At 37.4% G+C, this 15,504-nt stretch overlaps 1 protein-coding gene across 23 annotated transcripts in view; it reads left to right on the top strand.

Annotated features, from left to right (window-relative positions):
- The window catches only part of NRXN1 (neurexin 1), a 1,091,189-nt gene that overhangs the window by 550,082 nt on the left and 525,603 nt on the right, over positions 1 to 15,504 (top strand). For all 23 annotated transcript variants that reach the window (XM_037047882.1, XM_037047881.1, XM_037047879.1 and 20 more), the window contains 2 exons: positions 6,002 to 6,175; positions 11,947 to 12,066. In XM_037047882.1, the coding sequence (XP_036903777.1) occupies positions 6,002 to 6,175; positions 11,947 to 12,066 (294 nt within the window). The remainder of the gene's footprint in view (positions 1 to 6,001; positions 6,176 to 11,946; positions 12,067 to 15,504) is intronic.

Genomic DNA, 15,504 nt, shown 5'->3' with positions numbered 1-15,504 from the left:
ACCGAGGAAGACCAAGGTATAAAAAGAGGTAACTAATAAATCAAACTGGTCGCTACTGAGCATCATGGACTTTCTAAAATTAACCTGACGTTTTTTTCATAGAAATCTATCAAGGGCACAGATCTGGTATCTCAGAACAAGATATCTACTTGCATTGCCAACTTGAACTTCAATATTGAATGTTGAATGTTGTGCTTTAAACTCAGATGTGGTCTTAGGTCATGTTTGCTTTTCATTGTCATGTGTAATTTATTCGTGGTTTATTATAAAAATTTTCATTTGTCTACCTTTAATCGCAAAGGTGTTGCAGAAATATTAATAAATTTCCAGGCTTTTACTTTCAGTAAGTGAATATCATTTACTTAAACAATCACAAGAAACAGTGACCTCCGCTTTCTTCTCAGAAAAAGCAAAAACCACAAAAAACCTTAAGTAGATAAATGACTGTTTGTTCCTCAAGGATGATAGATGATTTTTCTTCTATCTAACAGGGCACACCTTTTCTAAAAAGTGGTTTGGATTCCATTTGCCTCCCAAAGAAACACTGTATGAAGGTGTACGGTCAAGATCTGAGATGAAGATATTCTTGGGTGGCTGTGCAGCAAAAGATTAAAATTAAAGATGGTACAAATGTGGGGGCAGAGTTTGTTCCCTGAAGTAGTAGAATGTGCCTTTCCTACTGAATAACCCTCAGAAGCTATTCCAGCCCAAGTGTAATGTTTCTTCTCGCCCATCACAAGATTTGAGAGAGAAGTTAGAGTTGCCCCCAGAATTGCTGTCCCAAGTCCAATCCTCTCATGTCAAAAGACTCTAGAATTGTACTTTCTCAAATTCAGCCAAAACAAAAGCAATGTGCATTACCTCAGCTCCCCCCCCCGCCATACCACTCATAAGAAACTGAGGGAGCCTGCTTAAGTTTCCTTAGAGTTTTAGCTCTCCAAATCTACAAAGCAGTTGTCCTTTTTATGCATGTTCTTTTTAAATTGGAATGAAATTGAGATGTTTAAGAGGCAGCAAAAAAAATCCATGTGAATAAACAGGAAAGCTGAGTCAAGGAACTAATTATACCTGATGCTTGCTTTCTGCTGCTGCAAGGCAGACCTTGGAGTCCTTGCTCTAATTGCCTTATGCTCTCGTTTTTAAGAGAAAACCTCTTACAGCACTTCATCTCTTTTTCGTTGATGGCTCCCAAACCATGCCTCACAGCCCCACCACCTAAGCCCCCAGTTTACATCGTCCAATCGCTATAGAGTATTCCCACTCAAATTCCATGAGGTTAATGTTAAATGCATAATTTTATTTCTTCTTTCTAAATTACCGCTGCTTCAAATTTCCTCATTTCCTAATTGGCATGGCTTATATTTTTTAGGAATTTCTTTGTTTTGTTTTTTTAAATCAGTAGTCATAAATGCCATTGTGTTACACAAGCCTTTCCTTTGATTTTACTTATCCAATACTATTTACCAGGGACCCTTTGAAAAATTCTCCCTTTCAGCCAAATCGGGCCTTTCATGCTCTTTTCTGAATACTGATTCATTTTGTCTTCGTGGTGCACCCGTGCTGTTTTCCGTACCTGCCGCCAATATTTATGTCATCACAGCATAATGTAGCCTGCATTTTCTTCTGGTCTTAACTCTCCCATGATGCTCTACTTTACAATCAAAATCCATAAAAGCCTTTTATTTCTCTGATCTTATAAGCCTCAATTTAGCATGAAGCTTACAACTGACCCTTGGACTTCATCTCATTTTTGTGTTTCTTAATCTGTTTATATCAGATAAGGAGATACTTTTCAAGCAACTGTCCTGCTTCTGTTACCAGCATCAGTGCTGCTGGGGTCCGCCCTGGAAATGTCCACAGAGCCTCTTGAGCTGCTTACAACATAGTACACAACACTTCTAGTGCAGAGATTGCTGCAGACGAAATGAAGTAGAGTAAGACATGCAACTTTGACATCTCGACACTCCCATTGCACTAGAAATTAGGGGACAGCCTGGATTGACTCTTCTGTATCTCAGGGCACGTAACAAAGAATGAGATTCCTTACAGATGTATGGTGCTTACCAGGCACACCAACTCAGCACACGGGTAGCACTGATGGGCGGAATGCATGCTGTCTCCCAAGGCTGACACACATTCTTTATCATCCTCGTAGGCAGGCATTGTTAGCTACTTCATTGATGAAAAATGTGACTTTTAAAGAAGTTATGTGACAACATTGCCTGCACTGAGACAACCAGTGCATGGCAGAGCCTGGATTTGTAGCAGATCAGACTAAAAAGCCTGTGCACTATTCCCTGCTCATCACTGCCCAACTACCAGGGGATGGATACGTGTGCTATCACCTTAGATCATATACAAATATATGCACTAGTGCAAAGATAAGGGTATTTCTGAGGTTTAAAAAAACACTCCCCAGATGTTCAAGGTTATCTGGCTTTATTTATACACATTCTCTGCATCTTCTGCTAAAAATGTCCCAACTCTGTTGTCCTCTTGTCAATTGCAGATATAATTTGCTTCAAGGATCTGAATACAAAGCACTCTAGTTTGGAGAAAGGATAACAGGATGGCTTCCAGTCTATAGAAAACTGGCTCTTACTAGATGTCTATCCCGGCTCTTGCTCACACGAGGGTCATTAAAAAGCATACCCTCTTTCTAGTGCACAGGATGTTGCCTGCAAGATTCCATTAGTGCTAATGGGTCATTTACTCTCTGCCACCCCGAGGATCAAAAGGAGAAACTGCGTCTTTGATGGAGCCCTGATGCTACGCACGGGTCTCAGGCCACTTAAGGGTTTTCTTTGTTCTCTTTGTATGGCAACCCAGCAGGGGACTGCAGACCACTATCTGTTCTGTGAAGAGTTTATAAAGGCAGTATTAGGTGGTGGTGCTAAGTGCAGGTTCGGTAATGAAAATGAGAGTGATGCCCGTACAACCCCCACTGTCTCCACCTTGGTATGTTTGAGGCTTCTATCCTGCGCAGCTCCAATCAATACTTTCTGCTCTTTAATAACACAAGGGAAAGCTTACTACTTTTCTTTAATAAGCTTTGAAAGTTCCGCAAGTAAGTTTTCTAACAGGAAGAAAGGATTGTGGCAGGAAGTGGGGAAAGGAGGTAAATGCATTTCAGAATTAGCTCTCTCCCCATGTGTTGCTTTACCATTCTTTCTTCTTTTGTACTGTGACTTCAGTCCCTCAGGTGGGTAACAACATCTGAGTGCCCACTGTGCAGATAGCCCAGTACTAGGCACTGTGGGAGAATCTAAAACAGACACAGTCTCTCTCCTCCAGGAGGTTATAATCACAAACCAGATTGGTTATCAAATATACGGTGTCTTATCCCTGACTCAGTACTAAGTTCTCTATCTGAACCAGTGCCAAGAATTCTTTATTCAGCTACATTTATTAGGTCTGGAGGAGAGCTGAATTTTCCTAACAAATTAGTTTAATAAATGAATGTAGGGAGCATTTCCTTGCCTTGACATTTGAAATGTAACAGTATAAATCTCAGCCCACAATCTCGGATGTGTAAGAAATCCAACTTTATTTTTCTGTAGCTCACCTTGGTTTCTACTTTGAGCTCTGATTTGTTGAGTTAGGGAAAATACAATCTCAGGCAATTTTAGTTTCTTTATTTCCCTGGGATTGTGTCTGAATTAATTGGTGTGGGGGACTTCCCAGTGTACCAATTTTGGGGGGTGTAGAGAGAGATCGTGCAGGAGCTGATCTTGGATATTCTATATATATAGCTCAGGTGCCCACTGAATTGCTAACCAGCACCTTCATTCTTGTACGCATAACCCCTTCAGGTCATTCATTTTCTGTTTATTTTTGTGCTACTCAGGGAACTGATCTGTTTCTCCCACACCACAGTAGAATAGGGAAAGTTCTGTGAGCCTGCCCAAACTCTCGGCTTGTCTAAATTTACAAAACAGCCATTTCTTCTCAAGGATCTCACTGTCGCTTCTGGACTGTCTTGAGGAAATGCACGAAGATCAACATGACCCCATAAGCCTACCTGGGATTTTAACATCCCCTGCGGCTCAGCTCTCAAATTAGAGCACTGTGTCTTCTTTTGAGCATTTACCACTGACTATGTTCACATGTTTTCTCTCACTTTCTGTCCTGCTTACCCACAGGGGAGGCAGGGAAGCTTTGGTCTTATGTAACTGCCTGTACATTCTATCTATTTCACTCCTCTGAAATTCTTGGCTTTTAAGACTCAAATATAAGAAGATAATGTTATATATTTAGTGTATGATTCATATCCCTTTTCTGAGGCAATGGCTTGAAAGCACAATGGCTTGAAATGTAAGAAAGAGGAAACTCTAAGGAGAGAAGGAAAATATGCAGGAAAAAATTAGGTATTTCAAAGATAATATTTCATATCAGACCAAAAATATGCTATCTTTTAATATTTGTAGTTCATAGCCAGTAGGTGTTTTCTGTTACTTAAGAGGTGGTACTTACCTTCAGTACAAATTATGTGGATTAATGAGATATCCTAATGTAATACTCAGAGCCTTAGTAGGTCAGGGACCTACATTCTTAGTTGTTATGGTTACATGACGTTCAGCAAGCTCAGTATACTCATCAGTATAATTCAAGACTGTTATACCTGTGGATTGATTTTACTCTACCTACAAGCTGATAGGTACGCTTATTACTGTATCGTGGATGCTAGCAGAAAACATGAGGTTTCTGGGTCAGAGACTAAGGACTTTATTACTCCCGACAAAACAAACAGCAAGAGCATCAGCAACCTTGTCAGTCAGTTCTCCTTGCTCCCAAGTCCCATGAAGACAACACAAAGAGGTTTAGATAAACACGAGGAGTGTAGGGAGTATGTGTTAAAATGTGGGAAAGGTATCAAGTGGCATAAAAGTTAGACAGAATCATTAATGTGTGAGAGAGAAGGCAAGTGACAATAAAAAGAGAGGTAGCTAAATGAAGTATGTTTAGCAGAACTTGTAAACAGGGGCAATATATTATGGAATTTGGAGCTCACTTTTCTTACGCTCTGCGTGGATTAATTATTTAATAGACTATATTCCATTAATGACATGTACTCAATGCCATTTAGATGTGGTGAATAATCTATAGTAGGAAAGGAAACAGAATCAAACAGGTATTGCAATTTATTTTTTAAAGTAGTGACACATAAACTCAGAGGCATAAAGATGACAAAGGTGTTCCCTAGAAACTGCAATAAAATTGGGGAAAAATTAATTAATCATGGAGTGTAACATCAAGAATTCAGAGTGGTATAACTTTATCTGAAAAAGAAATACCGAAAAAAGGACGCAATACTCAGGTATATACAAACTATTGTGGGAGTGAGTGAATAAGATAGATATGAGCGAAGATATTGGGCTTCACTATAGTAGAAAAAGTAATTTTAGACCCCAGAGAGAATTTGTTGAACTTCTAACTAAATGAAAGACCCAGACGAGTCTAAGTAGAAGGTAGATTTGATAATAATCACTACTGAATGTCTACTACATATTTTTACTATAAAATATCATATTTTAATATATTTTTACATATTTTTAAAATGTAGGAAACTTCCTATATTTTATCTAATTTCTAACAAAACCCTGTGGAATAGGTTTTATTATTCCTATTTTGGAAATGAGACTACTGATGATCAGAGAAACAGAAGGGGGTGGGGGAAACATCATCAAAGCCACAGATTTGGAAATATCCAGGCTCAGGCTTGGATTTCACTGCAGGAATGTGCACCTTCATGGTCCATGTTCCTTCTCCTTGGCCACACCGTATGGAATTCATTTCATTCTCTGTGGGAATAGCTTCTAGGAATTTCTTCTAGTGCTTGTGGATTCTTCAAACACTTTTATTGTTTTGTGGTTTTAGGAACATGTGTAGTTATAAATTTAGTTTTTTATTAATTTAATGAAAAGTGCACCTCACTGTTCTTTTCCCTGTCCTACTGTGTGTTTGAAGTTGCCTTTGTGATCAAACGTCGATCTTCCCACAGGTGACTTGTACATAGGAGGGGTGGCAAAAGAGACGTACAAATCCTTGCCGAAACTCGTCCATGCCAAGGAGGGATTTCAAGGCTGCCTGGCCTCAGTTGATTTGAATGGACGGCTTCCAGACCTCATCTCAGATGCCCTTTTCTGCAATGGACAGATTGAAAGAGGATGTGAAGGTACTAGATTTTGATATCACGCTCTAAGAATTCCAATTCCACCTCTAAATAAGAACAGCGCTCTCTAGCCAGCAAAATTCATTTCTGCCAACTGGTCAAACCCCACGTGGGACTTAGAAATCCTCATTCACTTTGTTAAGTTTTCATCCCATAAATCTTAAACTTTCTGGACTGTTTGCAAGCCCACGCTGATACATGAGGTCAAGCAGGAACTGTATCCATGGTTCTTGTTATTTTCTGCCTCTTTGCAATCTCTAGTTTACATAATTAGTGTGTTAATCAGTTCTGCAATGCCTGTTTTATAACGTTAAATAGACAGCCTATTTAGACTAGCAAAATATATTTATTCCAGCAAGTGTTAATCAATTTGAGCCTGTTCTTTGAAATATGCATTCAATAGTATAAAACAAGAGAATAAAATGTAGATACCATTCTCAAATTACTATTTGGTTTGTATCTACCCAGCAGCACTGTATATATATTATCAGTTTGTTTTAGCAAAAATTGGTTTTTTCTATTACTCAATGCTAATATTCCATACATCAGAAATGTGCTCAAGTATCTTCCTGTTCTTTTGTGCTTTCTTTCAGACTAAGATCTGTAGGAGTACTTTTTGATTGCTACTTCCATTTTAGATAATTTTCACTTCAACACCTCAGATTATTTGAGCCAATTCTCCCTCCATAAATGTAATTTAATCACATTATCCTGAATTTTGTGGCACTGGATGTGTTGCTGCTTCTCCTTTAATGTTGAACACAGTTTGGGCCGTTTTGAAAAGTTTAGATTCTTAAGGAAATTGCACATAGGAGAAGCAAAGAAAGACATGTAAATTCCTATACTCCCACCCCAGGGACTATCAATTATTTCCTTTTAGCCAAAATAATGCTATTAGATTTAGCAATTGCCTAAGTACATGGAAACTTTTGTTATTTGAAAATATAGTTTTTCTCTCTGCAACATATATTAGTCTGAGAAGTCAGGTGAAATTCAAACTATATTTTAATCCTGCCAGAGGCTATTTATGGACATCTCTGTCAAATTCATTTTAATGTCATCATCCCATTTATTTTATGTCACATTTTGGTGTAACACTTTTCTAAACAGAAAGAAATGGTCTTTTCTCCTATTATAAATTTAGCAAAGGAAACAAAATTGTTAAGTTAATAAATTCCCTCAAGTGGACAGATATAAGAATGTGATTCTTGGAGATGGTCTAATTTGTGAGAATATGTCCATTAAAAAAATGTACTATAGACTCTTCTACAAGTTGCTTGGTAGATGACTACTCACCTATAAACAGTGGAAGCAGACAGACACATTTACAACTAAACACACGAAGATAGAAAACCATACACATACACGTGATCCCCCCCCCATTGGCACGTGATGGGAGTGGGTGCATGGAAGGGAAAACTAATGAGAGGATGTGTGGGAAGAGAGTATTAGCGGAAATGATATTTGGTGTTATTTTTCAACATAATCTAATGAGCAATTTAGTCAAGATGACTGCTTTTACACACTCTTGGAAAATCTTAAACATCCATTTGAACATTTGAAATCATTCAGTAAATAAATTAACACATTGGTTCCTTTCTTACCTTATCTAGGATGCTTTAATATCTGAGTTTTAATACTGCTCACCCTCTTTACCATCATTTTTTTCTTAGAATATTACCAAGTTTGTGCCTTTCTGCATTTACACTTTTCTCATTTTTAATTCCAATATCAATACTAACAGCATTTAATTTATGGTTATTTCTATCCTTTGTGGTTTCTAGAAATAAACTCAGATATACCTGTCATAGATGTAATTATGAGATACACATATTTTAGGATTAGTGATCATATTCTAAATACTTAATAAATTCTCTGTCTAAATATTATTTTGAAAATTTTGAGTCCAGATCACATTGGAATCACTAAATGTTCACACTAATAGAAATAGTTTAAATTTGACGTCACCAAATATCTTGTCAATGTTTTCCGTTATTCCTACTGCCAAAGATTTACAAATCTCTAAGCCCTTTTTGTGTAAAAAGTTCTTGGTCTTCCCTAAATATTCACTTGCTGCTTTTCATTTCTAACTAGTTTTGATTGGTAATGGCTCATTTTATTTATACAACACATCAGCTCGGGGAGGAACTGAGAAATCTCTATGGATAAATGTTTCGCCAACTTTAGCCAGTGTCTGAAATCTTCATATAATTGCTAAAACTCAATGATTGGACACCCTCCTCGGGGTTTCTGACTTGGTAGGTGTAGGTCAGGGCTCTAGAATTTATAACATGTTGCTGAATGAAGCTGGTGCTGTTGTTCCGAGGACCGCACTTTGAAAACTGTTGCTTGAGATGGCACTTCCCTGCCCACTTGTGAGGAAAGGGGGGTGAGTAATCCACCAGTCATCAGGCTTAGTTCAACTCAATGCTGAGTCAGGTCGACTTCCATACATGAAATCAGTGGGAAAAATCACTTTATTCCAACATTCTTTGCATAGATTCGTAACATTCAGCCTCAAACTATGTTTTAAGTGACAAAAATACTTCATTATGAAAGCTATCGTTGATTAAGCACTGGTGACATTAAGTTTACATATGCCATTTTATTTAATCCTCAAAACTCTGTAAATTAGGTATCTCAGACTTTTGTTAGATAAGTAGGTTGAGCCTCAGAGATGTGAAGTGACCTTCTTAAGGTCTCATAGTTAGTAAGTGGATGATGGAAGCTTTGAACTCCAGTGTGTCTTATGCAAAAGCCCAGGCATCTAACCATGTTTAGCCATTGTTTCTTTGGTTTCCAGAGATTATAATTTTACCTTCGCTTTTCTTTTCAGATATGTGCTTATTTTTAACCACTTAATACAAATGTCCTTGTAGCTTGTTTCCAATTTTATTCTGTGATAAAATAAAAGGGACATTAACTAAAGGGAAAAATAAATTCTGGGCTTTGTCTCGTGCAAATGCCTGCCAATGTTTAATACTGTTCCACAAAGTGAGGACCTTGAAGAATGTGTCTTGTCAGGCATAGGCGCGCATTCTGTTGTAGTACCTGAACATGAAAAGACTATTGTGATGAGGAAAAAATAGTGATGAAGCATGTCTTTATGTTCACATAAAGCTGGCAGGTACCCTGAGTTGCCTTTCCCACACTATGGGAAGATTACGTACTAAGGTTGTAGTTTTACTATTTTTAGAGTTTAGCATCATTTTGCCATTGTATTCCTGATAATTTTTGCAAAAATAAAAATCTGCTTCTTAATTTTTGCTCCTGCTCTTTCCTTCTGCTGGGCAAGCAAGGGAGCAGCTATGTGCTGATAAAACAACCCTGACCCAAACTCGCCTTGCACCGCTCCTTGATCCTATGCTTATCCCAGGAAGGAATTTGCCAAGGAATATTGCTTTCAGAGGCTCTTCATCGTCTTCTTCTTCTTTCCCTCCCCCTCGTCTTCCTCCTTCTTGTTCTTCTTTTTAACATACACTAATTATTTTCAGTTACTAATGCCAAGGGATAAAGATCATTAGACCACTTACCTCTCACAGACTGGAAGAGCAATGAAGACTAGTCAGTGGTTCTTAGTTATTTGATGCAATCAGTAGGTAAGACAGACTCTTACACCTATTCAGGCCTGGGAGATTATTATTATTATTATTAACAGTTGTCATTAATAATAACTATTATTACTACTATACCAGTCACTACTATATAATTAGTATTGGCACTATTATGGTTTTTAAACCTGTGAAAATTAACATAGGTTAGGCTAAATCCAATAACTTTTTATGAGTACCTTTACTAAGAAAGTTGTGATAAAAATATGAGTTATGGAGCATGTTTAAACAGACATTTTAGAAAAACATTAATTTTTACAAAGGCTAATTTTAGACAAATCTCATTTATTCACCAAAGTATTTACCCCAAAGGGTCTGACTGTTAATAGCATCTGATTAGGCTGATGTCTATTCTGGTATTTCCATGAAACCTATAATTGTATTTACTATAAAATATTTTTAATGTTTACTCTAAACCTGTTTAGGCTGGTCAGCATTTCATTTTTACCCTTCCCTAAGTTAGTCTTTATTAGTGAGGTTCTACTGTGGTCAGTATGCACAGGGAAGTTTATAAGAGTTAAAGACAATTTTGAAGGTAGAGAAAATACAGACCTAACTCTGAAATCCTTAAGCCGTATACACCCAACTTGGTAAGAGCAGAGATAAAAACTTCACATTATAATTTTGTAAAGATTTGTTTCTTCCACCCTTTATTTTTTTCCATTTACTTCAAACATATGTATTTTAATAGTTTGGTGTCACTCCAAGGTCCAGCTGTTGGCATGAATGGCTGGCAGTATGAGTTTCAAGTTGTAATTGCAAGCAAGATACAGAAGATCCAGAGGAAAACCATGGAAAGAGATAATTGCCCTGCTAATGACCACAGTGTACCCTGTCTCTCTGCATGGCAAATAGTGTGGCGGGTTCCAAATAAGGCACGCTGTCACTTTGGCAGTGCACCCACATCTATCCAAGAGAAGAAAAACTACAGAAGCACTTTTCACTTTCCTTCATTACATGCCATCAGCTCAGTTAACCATTTTATATATAGAGAGAGATATCCTCATGTATTGCAGAATTCTAATAAATCACTGCTTCCTCATTTTTGGCTTAAAATTTATGGCTGTTGGTATTAATTTATTTGCTTTACATAGCATTTCTTTCCCCCTTTATAGCAGCATGCTTTTTGAATCCGAACGTTCTTCTGTGTTTGCCCCATTTCAGTATTGCTTACTAACATTTAATATATTTTGCTTTTTTTTTAATTTTGCTGACAAAGTTGCATTGATGAAAGCTGACTTGCAAGGTAGATAGCCCTGTGTGTTTAAAACAAGACTGAAACCCCAGATTACACAGTGGAAACCTCAAAATAACAGTTTTTCCATTTTTGCAGTAACTGTTGTTTGGGTTCAGATTTAATGTTTCCCCCTTTTTGAACATTGTGCAAGAAACCTCATTTTGTAGCATAGTTTGCACAGAGGCTTTCAGTCTTGAATATGTTCGTTTAGTGGTTACCTTCAGTGCTTTGGTCATCCTTTTTTGGTTGTTTTTCAGTGTTCTAGTTATGATTCTTTAGAAATAGAATAGTGTTCTTTTGACTTGTATGTTAAAATGGGGCATGTCATTTTTACAGTTATTCATTTTATGTGTAATTGCATGAAATTGTCAAAGCATGTGTATCGATACTTGCCAACATACCTATCCAAAACACCCAACAATCATAACTTTATCCATAGTTTGTGCAGGGTAACTTCTGGAACACCCGGGACACTTTCGCATACCTCTCTTCAGTTAGTTTTGCCAATCTCGTCTCAATTTCATGAAGTTATAATCTCTGTTTCTCATGGTGTCTCTTATATCCATTGGTCAGAAGTTGAGGAGATCCATGCATTTTTCTAAAATTCAAATGGCGATAGAGAATTATTGACAATTCAATGAGACCATGTGCTACCATGACCATACCAGAAGCTGTGTCCTTGCTTTTATTAGTTGTTGGTTTAGTTTACGGTTATACTGTATTTTTTCCTATATTTGAAGCTTCCTATATTAAAACCTCCATATTATAGCTTCTCTATATCTAATTTAGGTGTGGGAACTAGAATTTCATTAGTTTGGTCATATCATCTGTGGTGTTGGCAACTACTATATGTGACCTACCTCATGCATAATACACTTTTGGATTTTTTATAAGAATCCAAGTTTCTTTTGGATTTTTTTTTGCAGGGCCCAGCACAACCTGCCAAGAGGACTCGTGTTCCAACCAAGGTGTGTGTCTGCAGCAGTGGGACGGCTTCAGCTGTGACTGCAGCATGACTTCCTTCAGCGGGCCGCTCTGCAATGACCGTAAGTGCCCCTCTGCGGTCGATGGATGCTCACCTTTGTTGCTGTTACAGTTTGATACCCAGGGTCTAAAAACCGGGACTCTTCGAGTTAGCAGTGAGTAAGTTACACTGTCAGAAGCAGGAGAAGCTGTTGTTTCTACAGAAAGGACAGTTTTAAATACTAAAGTATTCATCAGGGATGCTGTTAGCTAAATGTTAGGATAATAGTGGTGAATTCTTTGGTTTTCAATTGTTGTAATTTTGAAAGACTATGTATTGTTTATGTAAAGAAATGTTTTTTGTGTGTAGGATTACATCCTGAGGGCTGTAGTGTCAGTAAAAGGTCACAGGTCTCATTACGTTTTTTCTCTCTCTCTACATCTCTTCAAGCCCATATCTGCCTTTCACTTTAAAAATGTGTCTAAACTTTGTCCTTGAAGTACCCTCCCCCTTATAGTTCGACCACTTGTGGGTCTTTTTCCCTGTTTGGTCTCACAATAGAAGCACAATAAAGAAACAGGGTGCAGTGTGCACCTTACATCATGAAGTGCCTGCCAGGGCCTTATCTATGTGATTGCAATGAGGGTTCTGAGGCTGAATTAACTGGTGTATCCGATGATGTTCCACTTCTCAACTTTCAAATAGACTATGATTTATAGCATTTCATCAAAATGATAAAGGCATTTTCTACAAAACACTGCATTCCTCAATATAGAGAAAATATTTCTGGCAAAGCTCCCTGGCTGTAAAATAGGGTACATGCTTTATGTTTTTAATGCTATAGCATTTAAGAAAAGCTCTCAGATGATGGGGTAGGTGATGGGATGATTGAAGGTTTGGGCTTCCATGCAAAGACTAGGCTTGAGTGTGGGTTTAAAGAGAGACTAGAGTTTGTTCGTTTTGACCTTTTCCTACTTGAGACTCTATTCATGTCAGTAGATATGTGTATCACAATGTTGAAAATGGGGGTCCAACTATAACACTTCATTGAACTGAGTTGTTGCCTTAGCAATGTAGTACAATTCACCATCTTCAAATTTCCTATCCAAAATATTGAATACAGGAATAACCAACAACTAATGCAAAGTAAAATAGTATTTGGAAGACACTTGTAAAGATCCCACCACCATAGATGGAGAAATAGTCTCTATTCTACCTACCAGTGACATCTTCCATAGAATTACGAGTAAACTTGAAGCAATTAACATGTGTTCAAGCTACCACACATTTGCAAACACTGTATTTCTACAAATCAAATCACACAATTCCATTGGGATTATATGAGTTACCTTACATAAGATTCAATAAATGCTTATATGTACATAAAGCAAAGCAAGTAACTTGTAGATGCCTTTAATACAGTCATATATGTGTGCACACACAATAGTAACTTCCTGCATTTGCTCCTGCCCTACAGGAAATAGCATATACTTATTTTCAAGGACAACCAGAAGACTGATAATTTCTTATGATTTTATTATGGCAAATGTTTAGTCTTCGGTTCAGTCATGACAGATACATGACTACATATGGTAGCTGAGAGAGCTTTCTTTTGCATGAAAATATTTTTCATCTTGCTGAAGAACTTTCTCTGCCCAACTTTACTTAATCCAATCTCTGTGTTTTACAAAACAGTTGCCATTTGGTTGTGTCAGATTGTGTATCCTTATATACCAGTTAAGTATGAAGAATATAATTTTCTGTGTATATTTGCTAGACATTTCCTAAAGGAACATCAAGATACTACTTTAAGTATCATGCTGTCTTCAAATCATTTTTACAGAAAATTATTTGAATGCTGCTCTTGGGTGATGGTAGCCGTGGTGACAATGATAAGGCTATTTGTTATATTCTTGTAAATAAGGTAAATGTCATCCAACAAATGTGTCTCCTGATATGCCTCGTGCACAAATCAGCATTAAAATTACTTTGGAGGGCTCTCAGAATACATGCATTTTGATTAAATCATTACCTCTTAGTGGGTTTTCTGGAAATGTGCAATCGTTTCTTGGTTTGTACATTGGGGTTTTGGTGGTGAGGATATGGAGACACAAATACATATTTAATAGCGAATCTTACTTTAATGTGAACTATAATTTGTAGAAGGTACAAAAGTAACTATTACCTTGAGGACATGCAATTGATACGACAGTAAAAGTAGCAGGCCACATTTTCTTCCTTTTTTAAATTGATCCAAATAAACCCTGTGTCCATACCTCACTGGTTCCCTATAAAGCACAAAGAGAATTTGTGAGATTCCTGAGATTTTTAACAAACTCCTTTTCTGTAGGGAGGTTGATTTTTTTTTCTCAAATGAAGGCAGTTAGGACATTTTATTTCTTAATAAAATTTTATTTTCAAATTAGATATTTATTCATAAATTCTGTGATTGCAACCTTCAACAGCACAGAAAATAAAAAAAAAATAAGACTTCTTACATGGGGAAAGGACATTCTACATTGTAAAAGAGACCCCGCACAGCTTCCATAGAGCTTCTTGCATAGAGCTTATCTAGACCCTCTGATAAGTTTCATGGAATGGGTAAGGGTAACTAGAAACATTTATTTATGTTAGCCCAGACATATAATTAACAATAGGAAGATGGGAATACTTTTTAGCTTGTAAGTGTAATCTTGGATAAATCATACTAACTGATGAACTTAAAGGGGTCTTTCAGAAAAGAGGCACTTAGGCAAAATGTCAGTCTTCTTCTCAGGACAAGTGTTTGTGAAACCCTTTCCCCCCGCCGCAAAACTGCCATCTAAGTGACCTACTCATTGACAAAAACAGTGACTGTGTGTGTTTTCATGTGGTAGTGTAATGTGCTCAGTTCCTCAGTTCTTTTGTGTCAATACCATATTTAGAACCCCAATGTTATTTTTCTGAGTACTGTAGTAATTTCCAGTTTGAGTTTTTACTGCTTATTTCTTCATTCTCCAGTTCATCAGTTTTCTTCTGCACCAATTTTCTTCTTCCATCCTGTTCTCCTTAGTTTAAATACCACCAGCCCTTTCTGATTCTCCTAACTGAGGCAATATTTTTCCTCCTCTGACTTTGGTAAAGTTTTAATGCCGTTTTATCAACCACCACTTCCTACCTTGTAGCTGCTTATGCTTGGTCTTATCTCCCTGTAGGATTATATGCTTCTCCCAGGGAAAATAGCCCTTTATTTTTTTAAGCCCAGTGTTTTGCATATCATGTTGCATGTAATTGCTGATAATAGCAACTCACTAAATCAATGTAACTAGATTACTGGAGCTTGCATAAGGATTTCTAGTGCACCTCAGTGGCCCACAATACTGAGTGAGTTCATCAGTTAGGAGTTCATGAACCTCCACGGTCTGACTCTGGCTCTCATTTTCATGCTTAGCCTATTGTAGAACCTTGTTCACGTGGCACATTACTGTGAGTTATCTTCCTTCAGGCTTTCCCAACTATGTTACACTTTCCCACTGTCCTC

This window comes from Sturnira hondurensis, unplaced genomic scaffold (assembly GCF_014824575.4).
Source record: "Sturnira hondurensis isolate 20B ecotype Veracruz unplaced genomic scaffold, ASM1482457v3 Scaffold0006413, whole genome shotgun sequence".
Taxonomy (NCBI): Eukaryota; Metazoa; Chordata; class Mammalia; order Chiroptera; family Phyllostomidae; genus Sturnira; species Sturnira hondurensis.
The sequence above is the reverse complement of the archived record's forward strand: the minus strand, read 5'-3'. Positions and strand labels throughout refer to the sequence as shown.